The 16133-nt window shown below is 36.2% G+C and overlaps 1 protein-coding gene across 1 annotated transcript in view; it reads left to right on the forward strand.

Moving 5' to 3' along the window:
• Positions 1–16133, forward strand: part of LYST (lysosomal trafficking regulator) — a 172398-nt gene that overhangs the window by 135179 nt on the left and 21086 nt on the right. The window contains exons 41-46 of the mRNA XM_037510386.2: positions 579–645; positions 1907–2063; positions 3465–3605; positions 5439–5656; positions 11188–11418; positions 12513–12702. Of these exons, the coding sequence (XP_037366283.1) occupies positions 579–645; positions 1907–2063; positions 3465–3605; positions 5439–5656; positions 11188–11418; positions 12513–12702 (1004 nt within the window). The remainder of the gene's footprint in view (positions 1–578; positions 646–1906; positions 2064–3464; positions 3606–5438; positions 5657–11187; positions 11419–12512; positions 12703–16133) is intronic.

Consider the following 16133-nt stretch of genomic DNA (forward strand, 5'->3'; position numbering starts at 1 on the left):
AGACCTAGGGATACAGGTATTTTTTGAATTAGTGTTTTTGTGTCCTTTGGGTATATCCCTAGTAGTGGAATGGCTGGGTGCTATGATAGCTCCATTTATAGTACTCTGAGGAACCTCCACACAGCTTTCCATAGTGGTTGGACCAGTTTGCATTCCCACCAGTAGTGCAGGGAAGTTCCTCTTTCTCCACATCCTTGTCAACATTTGTTGTCAAAAACAATCCAGTCAAAAAATGGGCAGAAGAGCTAAAAAGACACTTCTCCAAAAAGGAAATGCAAATGGTCAACAGGTGTATGAAAAAATGTTCAACATCACTTGGAATCAGGGAAATTCAAATCAAACCACAATGAGATACCACTTTACTCCAGTAAGAATGGCACATATTAAAAAAACCTCAAGTTTTAAATGGTAATTTTGAATCATGACCAGTAGTTGCAAATCACCATATATAGGAACTAAACTAAAGACCATGTATTTTGATGGTCTTTTATTTACTTACAGGATGTAGACATCTAGGCAGCTTAGTCCTGAAAGTATCAAATCATTTTCATTTGTTTTTATTATCTTTTCCTTTTTAGAAATCTCTCTAAGCCAATAGCTGTTCAGTATAAAGAAAAAGAAGATCGCTATGTGGACACATACAAGGTAGGTTTAGTTTCTCCTCATATTTTGATAAATGAAAACTGGCATTTTCTTTGTAGACTTGTATTTTGTATTTTTTTTTTGTAATTATATAGTATTGATTTTTCTGCTTTTCAGAAAAATGCTTTGTGCTTGCTTGACAAATAGGAAATCATCTTATAATTTTAAATATTATTCTGCCTCAATTCTCTGAAAAAAACTGCCCAGAAAAAGAAATATACTTATTGTTACATAAATTGAAAGATAATAATCCATCATAATAGTCAAATATATAAATAGTTATATTCCCTATAAAAATCACCAAGATTTCCAGGGCCGGCTATTTATGTCCCCTATTGTTAATTATATAACTGTATCAGTTTATTCATAATATACCATATCCCTTATTATTTATATTCAACAAATTTTGCATTGATTTATTAACAGAAATTTATCAGATTTTAAAGTTCACAAATATAAATTTATTAACCAGTTCTCTGAATTGATGTTAAAGGAATTCTGTTGGAAATTCAAAAAAGCCTCGTTATCTGCATGTGTCCAGATAGGAGCATCTGAAGCAATTTTCTCTTATTTTACCACATTATTTTATATCATCACTCCAGAAAATCCTTCAAGCATCCTATAACTGTTATTTCTTGATTTCTCTGTGGGTAACATTAGGGCAGTGCTATGAGAATCAAGTGACTATAGAAAATTCACTCTCACCTGACTTTGTTATCAGAGCCAGACAGAAACTGGGAGAATGAGAATAGTGACAGTTGGGATATATTTAGCTGAGCTTCCGACTTTATGACAGAAAGACAGGAGTAGCAAAAAACCCCCAAAATCACTATATTCTTTTTTATTTTATGTAACTGTACTCCCCAGCAGCCACAACGGTTAGTTTTAAAGTTTGCCTTTGTCTGACTCTGAAACTCTCTTTTAAAATGCAGATGTCTGTAGCAATAATAGCAATTCTCATTTATCAGTGCTTGATTCACACAGACTTTACCAACCTTTTGGGAGCCAAGAGGTAAGGCGCAGCACAGGTTGGTTTTCTATGTGGAATCAGAGAACAATGGGGCAGACTATGTGCGGTCAGGCCTCAGCAGGACTCTGAGACAGAAAACCCCAGAGTCAGGTAGCTAAAGTTCAAACACCAGTGGGAGGACAAGCCATGAAACGTGGTTTCCAAGGATAGTAGAGAAGGACGGAAAAGAAAGCTAATGAGACTTTTCTTACTTTGGCTGGGGCACACTCTCATGTATTCTCCTGTTTCCTGCAGTACTTGGAGGAAGAGTACCGCAAAGGGGCCAGGGAAGATGACCCCATGCCTCCCGTGCAGCCCTACCACTACGGCTCGCACTATTCCAACAGCGGCACCGTGCTGCACTTCCTGGTCAGGATGCCTCCTTTCACAAAAATGTTTTTAGCCTATCAAGGTAAGGACTGTGTTAGAACTAACTAAAAAGTCATGTTGGGTCATCAGAAAAAAACCTTAACTGACTTTCTGAGACTAATCAAACCACAAAATGAAAAAAGTCTACTTATTCTTTCAAAAAGCCTGCCATAAGCTAATTCATCTTGCTAATATCTCAGATTTTAGCCTCAAATTAAACATGTCTAAGTGTATAAATATGCTATTTACTTTTTAAAATTAAGATATAATTTACATACTGTAAATTTTATCCTTTACATACTGTAAAGTTTATCCTTTTTTTACCTTTTTAAAGTACATATTTACTTTTTTAACATGCTCAAATTATTAATTTTTTCAAATCATGTAATTAATTATCCTTGGGCCTTACAAGGGAATATGTTACTGGAATTTGTTATAAAAAACTAGTCAGTAGTAGCATAGCACTGTCACCTTCACAACAGAAACTTCCTACTAGTCTTCTACCTCCTCAGCGTTTTACATGGTAGCCTACAGGCCTGAAGATAACATAGAAGTGAATTTTCTGAATACCTTTATTTTTCAAGTGTAAATAAGGACACACTCACCTATCAGTTTCTAATGAGAACGGTGGTTTTACTCTGTAGTTGTGCCTCAAAGGCAGACTCCTTTGTGAAATCATTACCCATTCCTTTACTCAACCCTTCTTGAACTTCTTACATGTTTTTCCTCTTACACAACCTGGAGGAATAAATTTTGTGTTCTCACTTTTATTTGCCCCTCTGTAAGTGCATAATACAAATATTCCACAAGTCAGCTATTCAGATATTTGAAGGTTATTGCCCTGTCTCCATTCTCCCTGTCAACTTTATTTTTCCCCAGGCTAATTACCCTTGTTATTTTGACATCAGGTTGAGTCTCTTATATGCAAGGTTTTATCCTTCATTCCCCCATTTTTTAAAAAATGATTTACTTGTACTTGTTTATGCATAGAAGAACTGGGGTGTATGACAGAAGTGTAGCAGGCAAGACAGGTGAGGTCTGCTTTGCCATATGTGGGTTAGCTCCCTGACAGGGGATTGAACTCAGGCTGTCGTGGTGATAGCACTGAGACTAAACCCTATGCCACCTGGGAAGCCCTCCACATTCCTTTTATTAAGGTGCTTTTATTCTACTGGGACAGATATCAATAAGCAAAAATAATAATAATAACTAATACAGTTATTATGACAAGATAATATGAATTAAAAATAATATAATAATATAATATGGTCTCAAAGTATATGTAGAAATATTTATTTCAAGAACATCATAAATGACCTTTTTTAAACCATGGACAAATAAAACATTTCAAATTTTTTAAGTAGCAAAAGTAAATTAATTCTGACCGATTTCAAATGGAATCAAGTCTTTATGTCTTAATTGTATTATTTGTATTTCTTTATAGATCAAAGTTTTGACATTCCAGACAGAACTTTTCATTCTACAAATACAACTTGGCGCCTCTCATCTTTTGAATCCATGACTGATGTGAAAGAACTTATACCAGAATTTTTCTATCTTCCAGAGTTTTTAGTTAACCGTGAAGGTATAACAGTTAAATAACTCTAAGTTATATTTATGAGGGGTTTTAGTTACTTCATGATTTTCCAAAAATAATTTCTGTAAAATTTGTCTCCAAAATAAGAGAAATATCTTTATTTATTAAGTGTATGAGTTTATATCCAAGTAAATTTGAGAATTTTTAACTATTTTATAGGACTAAATATAATTTGAGAAACTATAACTTGTACCTATAGAAAGTATTTGAAAACATGTATTTTAATTTTGTTACAGAAGCAACTTTATTCATTTTTCTGATAATGAGTTATTGTATGCTCATATTTTAAAAAGATATGAATTTGTTGTAAGCACTATGTAATTTAACCAAAGTCTCAATGATTTTATGAGAAATGGCTCAAAATAAAAGCACTCTAACCAGAATTCTCTAATTACAACAAAAAAAAAAAAATACTAGAGAATAGAAATTAAATTTTCTGTTACTAGTGACCAACAATCACTCTTGGTCAGCCTTATCTGTTTTTCAATAGAAGATCAATTAATTCTATAAAAGGTATCTTGCAATCATTTTCCTTCATTGCTTAATTGCATAATGTACATCATATCATTTTCTATCAGATTCTAATAGGCACTGTGCCTCAAGTCATCCACTCCGGTTGAAGCATGTCTACTCTGTGAAGTGTCCCCAGAGCACCTGAAAGTTGGGAATGAGTTGAGTTTATAGAGGCCCCTCTGCTGCTCAACCCCTCCCCAGCTCTGCCATTAGATGCCTCATTCTTTTTTGTTCAATCAGTAAATCCCTGCTGCTTCTCCTGAAGCTGCCCACATAATGGAGTTCAGCACTCAGCCTGTCTGTCGTGCAGCAGTCTGTAGGGAGACTGCTGAGCTTTTCGAGATGACCTCTACCCTTATCTTGTGTTAATTTATATAAGCCCTTGGCTTGTATCTCACTTCATATCATTTCAAAATACTTCCAAAATTAGGGAAGATCATTCTAACTGCTTTGACAAGATCAATAATTGGGCAGACAGCAACTTAATTTTGTATGGATCTTATTAATCAAATTTTAGGAGGTCCTTTTTAATTTTTTTTCTGTTACAGTATTTAGATTTTTTTGTCCATAATAGGTAGCACCCAAAAAATATATATATATATTTAAAGGTAACATTTCCTTTAGAACAATTTTTTTAAATAAACAGCTCTGAGATTTTTATTTACATTAGCAGACTGCAACTATTAGATAACAGCTTATTTACAACACAGAATAACTCTCTTATTCAATGTGTTGGGATAATTTTGTTGCCAGCAGGAATCTTAGTAGAAATGAAATCAGAACAAACCTGCAGACTCACTATAAAGACAATGACAGACTTACTATTCCTAGACAATGACAATTCATTCTAGGAATATGTTTGTTTTGTATAGAATTCTAGAAAACTTACTAAATATATAATAATCTCAAATTTATTATGGTGTGAACAATAATTCAGAAATGCTTATGCTGGAAAGACTTAGTTTGATTTTAGTCAAGTTTGCAATTGAATAAGTATTTAAGCACATATTACATTTGAACATTTGATTAGTAGAATATTAGAATTAATAGGCAACGATGTTCTACTTTTACTTCCACATGATATAAAGTGATAGAAGGAAAAAGTTGAAAATCTCCAGTTTAATTAGGATAGTTTTAATCCATAGTAACACTATTACTAGGAAGATGTATGACAATGGTTTTCCTCTCCTCTTGGCTATTCTTTTTTCTGGCTATATCTGTTTCTTTGAATTCTTTCAGACTTGCTCACTGGGCTAAAGGAGGCTTGCTTTGTGGGAGATAAACATGAATATCAATCTTCTCTTTTAGGCTTTGATTTTGGTGTGCGTCAGAATGGTGAACGGGTTAATCATGTCAACCTCCCACCATGGGCACGTAATGACCCCCGTCTTTTTATCCTCATCCATCGACAAGCTCTAGAGTCTGACTACGTGTCCCAGAACATCTGTCAGTGGATTGACTTAGTGTTCGGTTATAAGCAAAAAGGGAAGGCTTCGGTTCAAGCCATCAATGTTTTTCATCCTGCTGTAAGTGTTCTTTTTAGAGACTCTACATAAGCTAGATCCTGAATGTTTACAAATTAACTTTTTGGCTTTCTTTAAAATAAATACCCAAGTTACCAAAAAGAAATGACTATGGCATTGAACTGTTACTCAAATTTTTTCATGTGTTTTATATCACCTCTTTAAAAATAACTAATATACTATCTGTCAGGGATTCCCCAATACCACCCACAGGTTGGAGGAGGATTTAAGGACTCAGCATAGAGTTGTACTCACAGGCAGGGGGCAAAATGGAAGAAACCAGGCACACACTTCCAGAGTATTCTCCCAGTGAGTCACAACACATTTACTTCTGCCAGCAACAAATTGTGACATGTACGATGTTGCTACCAGAAAAACTCAATAAAGACTCAATGCCCAGGGCTTTTATTGTGGCCTGGTCATGCAGGCACCCTCTGTCTCACATGCACTGAAACTCTAGAAGGAAAGTAAGTATTCAGCATAAACTGCATTGTTAGTACAAACAGGTTAGGCAGCGTGAACCTCTCTTCTCAGTTACGGAGTGGTGAGAACCGCTGGAATCCATGTTCACAAACACCTTAGCTATGGGTCCTACCTAGCAAACAGGCCTTTCTAAGAAGAACAGGCCTGCCATGTTGCTGCCTGCTATCCTGTATGTATGTTCAACTTTAAAATGCTATGATTTTTCCTTATTGCAGAAACAGCATTTGTAACCTTGTTAGAAAAATGTAATAAAATATAGAATACCAAAAGGAAGAAATTAAAAAATTAGCTTTAATATCACCTTCCAGAGACAAATATCAAAACCACCTTCTAGAATTTTTTCTATATATATACATCATTCCACTCACTTTATAACAATACCAATACCGTTTACTATTTCAAAGCACAATGATACAATAATTTATTTCATCAGTCCCCTAGTATTGGATATTTAGTTAGTATTTGTTTGCTATTAATATTCCATGGGTGACTTCTTTATATAAATTTTTATTCCCTTGAGATAAATTCCTAGAATTAGAAGTATTACACTTGCACATATATTTTTAGATATTGTTAATAGGCTACCTTTTTTTGCAAAAGAAAAATCTTATCTATTTAGGAAACATTTATTTTGCTAGACTCCGAATACAAAGATGACCAGATTCAAGTATGGAGAGTATAGGACGGTAGGGGTACTTGGACCTCCGCCCTGGAGACCCAAGTAGATGTTGTAGTAAAATTCAAATGAGACCTCTAAAAGGAAATTCCTCTAACAGGGCAAATTCTGAGGAGAAAACTGTTTCCTGGTGTTCCCTAGTAGCTACTCAAAGATTGCAAGTTCATCAGATTAATCATTAACCCACTGTATCTTTCTTTTCCTAATTTGAAGGTTGGGAGGTAGCATTAGATTGCTCTGGAACTTCCACTCTACAAATGCAGCTAAAATGCGCAATAGAATCTTAAATTACACACCTTATCAGGGCTTATTTATGCCAGGGCTCCATTCCTGAATCATAGTTTTAAAATAAAACTCTCTTTAGTCCATTTTAAACATCACCTTAGCTCTATGGTAATAGAAAATTAAATTCCTTAGAGGCTTAGAAGAGAAAAGAAAGATAAGTTTACTGATGGCTCTAATAGAAGATAATGCTATAGTAATGTGTTCTGAGAAGGGGAAATAATACTGTTTGATTGGTGAATAATAATTTTTATATACATAAGAGTAATATAAAATAAAGGCAATGCTTCTGGTATAATTTTTGAACTTCATTCACATTTGATCTAAAGTGTAACTTTATAAGCAATTGAAAATTTTGACTTTATCCTCATTATACTCTATGCCTGTAATCTTGTCCCATCTTTTCAACTTTTGTTTTTGGAGGTAACATTGGTTTACAATGCTGTATATGATTCAGAGGTACAGGTTCACGCCTCTTCAGATGTATGTTATTACCTCACCCACCACCAATAAGGCACTTATAGGCCTCCATCACAATCCACTGGGCTCCTCTACTCTGCTCTCCATCCTCTTCCCCCTACCCCCCGTTGGTGTGCTCAACTTTACAGTAAGATTTCTGTTTTTGATTTGGTTTTGTCTGAGCCTTTATTTTTTTTCTCTTTATTCCACATATGAGTGAAATCACCTGGTATTTGGTATTTCTCCTTCTGATTTATGTCACTTAGGATAATTCCCTCCAATTTCATCCATGTTATTGCAAATGGCAAGAGTTCATCTTTTTTCTTTATAACTGAGTAATATCCCCCCATATCTTTTTAGTCCACTCTCCTGCGCTTGGTCACTTAGGTTATTTCCATAACTATCCTATTGTAAATAGTGCTGCAAATAATATAGGAGTGCATATATCTCTTTGAATTCGTGTTTTTACATTCTTCAAGTAGATAACTAGGAGTTGTATATTGAATCTTTGTCACTTTCTTTGCAGTTATTGATACAATCATATGATTTCATCTTTCCTTTCATTGATGTGGTGAATTATATTCATCAGTTTTCAGATGTTGCGGCATCCTTTTGTTCCTTTCAATTATTCTTATATAAAATTCACATTAAAAGTATCTGCAGACTGAAATATACCATATAATTCGCAACTTACTGGAAAATTTTTCACAAATTCTTTGGGATTTTAAAACTTTGAAAAAGAGTTTATATCATTGTTCTAGGAATTTAATAAAATTCAATTCATGGAGCAAAACAAAGTGTAGTGATTAACTACACAGTCTCTGAGTTCAGAATTGAGTTCAAATCCTCACTCTGTGAGTCTGCTACTTGCTCTGAGACCCCAGACAAATAAGTTTAGGAAACTCTGTACCTAAATGTACAAATTTGTAAAATGTGAACAATAATAGCAACCTCATAAATAAGGAAATAAATTCATATAGGATAATGTCTGCCAGACAACTAAGTACAAATAAATGTTAACACATTTCTTCCTCTCCATTTATCGTTCTTTAATATATGGAGTTCACTTAGAAACTGATAACATATAATGTGAAGAAACACTGATTTTAAATAAATGAAAAAGAGCCCTGGTCAGAGAATTATTCAATCGTCATTTGAATTTTTGAGTATATTAAGTCATGTGGCCATTAAGAATGACCCTTGAGGATTAGCTAAGCAAAATAAGTCAGAAGGATAAAGATAATGTACTGAATGGTTTCACTTACATGTGGAATATAGATAAACAGAACAAAGGGTCAGGAAAAAGACAAAACTTGCAAGCTGACCATAGATCTGAGGCATACAGTAGGGGAGGGGGAGAGTGAGGGGCCAATAGAGGGATGGAAGAGCATAAGGAAGGGGGGAGATGGATCTCAGGTGCTATGATGATGGGAGAAACCTGGGGACTACACCTGAGGGGAGAAATCAAATACTGTACAAAATTAACAGCAGTGTAAGTTAATTAATTAATTAATTTTTAAAAAGAGGGTCTCCCCGGTGGCGCAGCAGTTGAGCGCTGGGTTGTGAAGCTGCCCGCAGCCTCTGCAGCGCCAGTTCGATCCCTGGCCACCGGGCGAGGGTCCACATGGCACGCAGACCTCTCCTGCTGCCCGCTGCTCCCCTCAGCAGTGTATTTCGTCAGTCTGCCTGCTCTGCTCTCCCCTCTGGCTCTGGTGAATTCTACCACCCTCCCGCGCTTCTGACAGTACTCAGTGCTTGTATAAATAAATAAATAAATCTTTAAAAAATAATAATAATTTTATTTTTTTTCTTTTTTTTTTTTATTAGATAATAAATTTTATTGTTATATTCCCCATACAATTGCAGCGCCCCCATTCTGACCCCAATCCCTCCCCTCCCGCCCCTGCCCCCCTAAAAGTGTCTCTGGTTCATAGTTTTTTGTTGATTTTGATTTTCACTTTCTTATAGTTATTCATTTTCCTGGTCCCTTATTTAAGTTTTCTAGATTCCTGCTATGAGTGAGACCATCCGGTATAAAAAATAATAATAATTTTAAAAAAGAATGACCTTCCTAGCTACAATTTATAATAAGTATTTGATCCATTGTGGAGTTGTTGGTGAGGGAAATAATTTAAAGATTTAACTTCTGAAGAATATTTTTTTATTTTGGCACTTACAGAAATGTTATATCTAGATATGTATATGAAATTTGTATGACTGATTAAATACCAAAACCCAAATTGTAGACGTGAGTGTGCACAAAACATAACAGTTCTGCACCCAGCTACTGGATGGCTAGTTTTAGAAATAACAAAGTAAATGCATATTGCTCTCCAACTGACTTGAGGGATGACAACACTAAAAAGAAAAGTGTAATTACACCCTTTACATTAAAGAGCTTGCAATTTTCACTGCTACACTTTCATATTCACTTAGAATTTGCATTAGAGCCTAAATAATACTTTCTTGAACTACTTACCAACATGGGTCTATCTTAACTTTATTTTTGCTTTTTCTAGATATCACTTTGTACAAGTGACTTTTTAATAATTTAGTATTATATATGAAGTCTTCTATGATATTTTCTGGTCTTAAATTAAAAACCAGTTGTTGGGGCCTCCCCGGTGGCGTAGCGGTTGAGCGCTGGGTTGCGAAGCTGCCCACAGCCTCTGCAGCTCCGGTTCGATCCCCGGCTGCTCCCCGGCCACTGGAGGAGGGTCCCACATGGCGCGCAGACCTCTCCTGCCGCCCGCTGCTCCCCTCAGCAGTGCACTTCCATCCTTCTGCCTGCTCTGCTCCCCCCTCTGGCTCTGGTGAATTCTCTCACCCTCCCGCGCTTCTGACTGTACCCAGTGCTTGTATAAATAAATAAATAAATAAATCTTTAAAAAAAAAAAAAAAACAGTTGTTTACAGAGACACTTTATGGAGGGTGAGGGGTGGGGAGCGGAGGGATTGGGGTCAAAATAAGGGGATTGCAATTGTATGGGGAATATAAAAATAAAATTTATTAAAAAAAAAAAGACACCAGTTGTTTAAACTTACCTAATTAACAGCAAATCAGTCAAGATACATCCTTGCATTCACCCACTCAGAAACATTGATTTCTTTTATTCTGATCTCTGTAAGACCTTTCATGATTATTAACTCGATCCAAAGCATTTAAAAATTATTTCCGGGGCCTCCCCGGTGGCGCAGCGGTTGAGCGCTGGGTTGCGAAGCTGCCCGCGGCCTCTGCGGCGCCGGTTCTATCCCCGGCTGCTCCCCGGCCACCAGAGGAGGGTCCCACATGGCGTGCAGACCTCTCCTGCCGCCCGCTGCTCCCCTCAGCAGTGTACTTCGGTCCTTCTGCCTGCTCTGCTCCCCGCTCTGGCTCTGGTGAATTCTCTCACCCTCCCGCGCTTCTGACTGTGCCCAGTGCATGTATAAACAAAACAAACAAACAAACAAACAAATAAATAAATAAAAACATGCCTCTATTTAAAAAAATAAATAAATAAAATAAAAATTATTTCCTTTTTATATAAAGAAGAGTAAACTTTTGCTGAGAGAATAAATTAAGTTGTTATTTTCCCTTTTGGTGTTATTGCCAAGTCTTACTTTTCATATACCTCTTGTTCTCTTTTACTCATCAGACATATTTTGGAATGGATGTCTCTGCAGTTGAAGATCCAGTTCAGAGACGTGCACTAGAAACCATGATAAAAACCTATGGTCAAACCCCTCGTCAGTTGTTCCAGTCAGCGCATGCCAGCAGACCTGGATCCAAGCTCAACATTGAAGGAGAGTTTCCTACTGCCGTGGGATTGTTAGTGCAGTTTGCTTTCAGGGAAACCCGAGAGCAGGTCAAAGAAATTACCTACCCGGTATGTTGTTTGGATTTCAGTAGAATTCAGCAAAAACTTATTCAACTCGTGAGATTTATCAGGCCCTGTTCCAGACCAAAATGAACAGGATGGTCCCAGCCTCAAAGTATGCACCAGCCAATGACTGATGCTTAGTTAACAGGTGTCTTCTGTATATGAAAAGATTGTTTCAGGGAGCTCAGGTCAAATAGCAGCCTCTCTGTGGGTTTTTACCTGAGCAAGCCTCACAATTCAGTGACATAACAGAAATTTGCAGATGAGAAGAGAGGACTGGAAAACAGTTTGAGCAGTAGGTACGTCAGTGTAAACATGAGTAGCATGGTCCTGGTTGTCATCTTCCTCCGTAAGTACTGACCAAAAGCTGAATGTCTTGGCTTATGTCTTGGAGGGGACATTACATATTTCTGCCCTCCCAAGATTGTAATGTTCAAAAATACTGCCTCTTCAAATAGATAGTAGGAATAATTTTTACTTTGAAATAGAAAAATAAATCAAGCAAACCTAAAAATAAAATGGATTCTAACCTTCAATTGAATTCATCATTATAAAAGCAATGTAAGATGGGAGACTATGATTGTAAAGTTTTTATAAAGGTTTAGAGAAGGAAATCAAGAAAGTGAAAACACAGGTGTTCCCTGTCTTCAAGGGGCTCATATATCTCTAAGGTTTTCTGTGCTACTTGTGGTCTTGATTTTCAATTACTGTGTATGTATGTGTGCATATGTACATGTTGTGTATGTATGTATACACACACTCACACACACCCCAATGATAATCCTCCTCCTATAGGGCTGAACTTTAGATATTTCAGCTAGACTGAAAGAAATATACTTAGTAAATGTTTTTTTCTCTAGTCATATTTCAAGGGAGTTTGAATTATTTTCCTGTAGACATTTTCCTGTAAACTAGGCCAGAATACTAAGATAAAATTGAATAAGAAACACATGTCTCTATATGCTAAGCATGGGGGAAGTAAAACCATATAAAATTTTGCCTAATGCTTTCTCTTGCTTGGTTTAGATTTATATTAGAAGTAAATCTGTGTTTACTACCTTTATAAAAAAAACTATACTTTTTTCTTTCCTTGATTTTAGAGTCCTTTATCATGGATAAAAGGCCTAAAGTGGGGAGAGTTTGTAGGTTCCCCAAGTGCTCCAGTACCTGTGGTCTGCTTCAGCCAGCCCCACGGAGAAAGATTTGGTTCTCTCCAGGCTCTGCCCACCAGAGCAATCTGTGGCTTGTCCCGAAATTTCTGTCTTCTGATGACATACAGCAAAGAAAAAGGTAAAATAAAACATAGCGAAAATTATTCCAGGCATATCTTTCATGAGTTTTGGATTCTTCCAGCTCATGTGTGCTATTTTGTTTTATTTCTAAATTTTCTGAGTCCATGGCAAAAAAACTGCTCAAATTTGTGGTTATTTGGTGCAAAGTAGGAATGACAACATGCTATATGCAAAATATGGGAATTAAATGCAGTGCCATTTGAAATGAGAGTATTTTGAAGGAGACAAAAATAAATGTTTATGCTCAAAATGTGAAAACTTTATTGTTTTGATAGGAATATTCACTTTGAGGTTCTTGAATCCCAGAGTAGACAGACTTATTTGACCAATAAATCTAATACCTCAAATGATAGTCATGGGATTGAAACAAACGGGTCATGTCAGCCTTAAAAGTAATTTTTAAAAGATGAAAAGACATTTTGTTTCTCACTGCCTATGTACTGACTCACCAGAAGCAGCACGTGAGTACATGAAAAGTGCTATAGAGGTTCCTCTGTATTTTTAAATGTCACCTAGACACTGGAAAACTGAGGATATTTTCCATTCAAGTAATCCCTCATCACTTCTAAACTGACCATGATAAATTGAAAAGAACTCTTCTCTGCTTATGAGACTTGGGCTCTGGACACTGAAGTAAATGACTGAGAGCACTCATCTGTTCTATTAGGAATGTGTAGCTTTACCTGACAGCCAGCACATGGACTAGATGTATGCCTCTCAGCGGTCCATTCTGTCAGTGTTTAGCGTGACACTTTCTATGCTCTGTGCTCCTTGGGGTCCATAAAGCCTTCCACAGTATGTAGCACCACAGTACAAGAAGGCCAGTATTTGTTTCAAATATCAATCACTTGGAGAAGTTGTATGCCGGCTGGGCCACAATTCTTTAGACTCACTCTTAATTCTATCATGAAATGAATGATTATCTTTATCATTAAAAATAATACCATTTCAGGGGCCTCCCTGGTGGTGCAGGCTGTTGAGTGCTGCGCTGTGAAGCTGCCTACAGCCTCTGCAGCGTGAGTTAGATCCCGGCCAGCCAGGGAGATACCCACATGGCTCGGCAGACCTCTCCTGTCTCACCCACTGCTCCCCTCAGCAGTGTATTTCAGTCAGTCTGCCTGCTCTGTTCCCCGCTCTGTCTCTGATGAATCCTCTCACCTTCCCGCATATCTGGCCTGTACCCTGGTTCTTGTATACATGAATAAATAAATATTTTTTTAAAAATACCATTTCATCTAAGCTTAGAAAAGAGGATAAAGTAAATCTATTTAATCTTAATTATGTGATTCATTCTCACTTGTATCTTGCATTTAGTTGTGAGATGTGTCACAAGTAATTTGCTTAAATAATAATACTTAAAGTGCACTCAAATGTTTAAATAATTTACCTCTAAAAAGTTAGAGTGGAATGAAGTTCTATCTCTCTTAAGAAGAGGAAGATAGACTGATACTGATACGTATTGTCATGACAGGTCTTATGATAGTATGATGGACTGAAAAAGATTAACTCTAATTGTCTACCTATCTTATTCATGCCATTAGTCACAAGTCCTTAGAACACCCTTAATATCTGTGTTCATTCAAATTACATATTATTTCTCCATAGAATGTATTTGGGATATGTCAAAATCAAGGTGTGTCCAGGCAGGTGGTGTAATACAACAGAAATGGCTGTGGCTTCAGGAGGCACAGTGCCTGAATTTGCTTCCTAAGCCTGCTACTTAAGCACTTCATGACATTCAGAAAAGTACTTAAACATTCCAAATCATGGTTTTTGATCTATAAAATGGGAATAACAAAAGGATTTGCCTCACTGAGTAATTTACTTGTAAGGATTAAATGAAATAATGTAGGTAATGATTAGGACAGTGCCTGACTCATTATAAGTAGTTACTAACTGTCCACTGGATTATAAGCACCCTGGAGCTACATACTGTGTAAGCTTCACTGCCATATTAAGCTCCTAACAGTCCACATGAGCATTCCATGGAGACCTTGAATGAGTGAGAGTGAGACTTGCAGATGAAAGTTAGGTCACGTGTAACAGCTGCAAGGTGCTGAGCACTGTTATATCAAATAACTGTGTGGTTTTGCTTAGTAATATATGCATAACATAATGTGACAAGTACACCGAGATAGTTAATGATCTTAATAAGCCCAGTAGAGGCCAGTTATTTCAGAATTGACTGCCTCAGAATTGCCTGAGGTGTTTGGAATTTTTCGTTGTTTATTTTTACAAAATATACTTGCTTAGATACCATTTGGACACCTGTATCAGAATCTCTGGGGCATGAGTCCAAGTCTATAAATGCTGAAAAAGCAATTTTCTTACGAAGTCCTACCTAAGATCCACTGCTCTAGTAGGTAAACGAAAAGTATTTCTCTTTAAAAGAAAAAAAAAAAAAAACTTTGATTCATTTTGTCTTACCATAATGAGAAACTTGGAACAGTTATTTCATATATTTGGATCATTAAGCTCTTGATTTATTGAGCACCTACCACATTGCCAGGCATTTTGGTAAAAATTGAGAGGTTCTGAGACTCATGAAATGTGGTACCTGTCCCTAGCAGTTTATATTTAGAATAGATTGTTTTCAGTATATCCTAATTCCTTTATTGTAAAACCGTTGTCAACATTTATTATTATACTCAAGAAAATGAAAAGAAGCCAGTGTATTACATTTTCACTGCACTATTGATTCATTCAACAATATTTACTTGTTTTATTATGCTAGATGCTGGATATTATGCTAAATGCTGGAATAAATACAATACATTCTCTCTCCTCAAGGAACTTAATGGTGTTCCAAGTTTCAAGAGCAGTACCACTTATGGCATTTATGTGTACTAGTCATATTTGGCATAGGTAATGAATAGTAGTGAAAAAGAACATCAAAATCTCCAAATCTTTATATAAAAGGACATAATACTGTGTTCTGAGAGAGAACACAACCTCACTAAATGAGTTCTACCATATAGAACCCTTGCGGTAGACAGGATTAAATTATCCTTCCAGGGTAGGTATTGCTTCTACTGTAGCGATGTTCTCTTTCTGATGTTAGTAGTTGCCCATACTGATTCTTCAGCAGGAAGTGTCTAGAAAGTTATTAAAACAATATCTAGTTCATATTTATTTTTAAAAAGGTGTCTCAGAACACGAACAGAGTAAGCTTGACTGCTGTTATGTTCTATACAAAATTTCTTACCAGAAGTTTTAGTTCTAAGTCAAGTAGCAACCGAAGCCCCACAAATGAAAAAAGAATATAGTTCTAGCCTTCAAATTCTCTTAGCATTAAAGGAATAAAACTAACATAAATTGGTTCATGTTATAGCTATAATGGTCATTTTGCGCTAGAATGATACTGTTTTATTAAACTCAAGCCTTTAACCTGATATTTTGGGGGGCTGTCAAATAACAATTGAGCAGTGA

Source organism: Talpa occidentalis, unplaced genomic scaffold, assembly GCF_014898055.3.
Source record: "Talpa occidentalis isolate TD23 unplaced genomic scaffold, MPIMG_talOcc4v2.1 talOcc4.14, whole genome shotgun sequence".
NCBI classification, from domain to species: domain Eukaryota; kingdom Metazoa; phylum Chordata; class Mammalia; order Eulipotyphla; family Talpidae; genus Talpa; species Talpa occidentalis.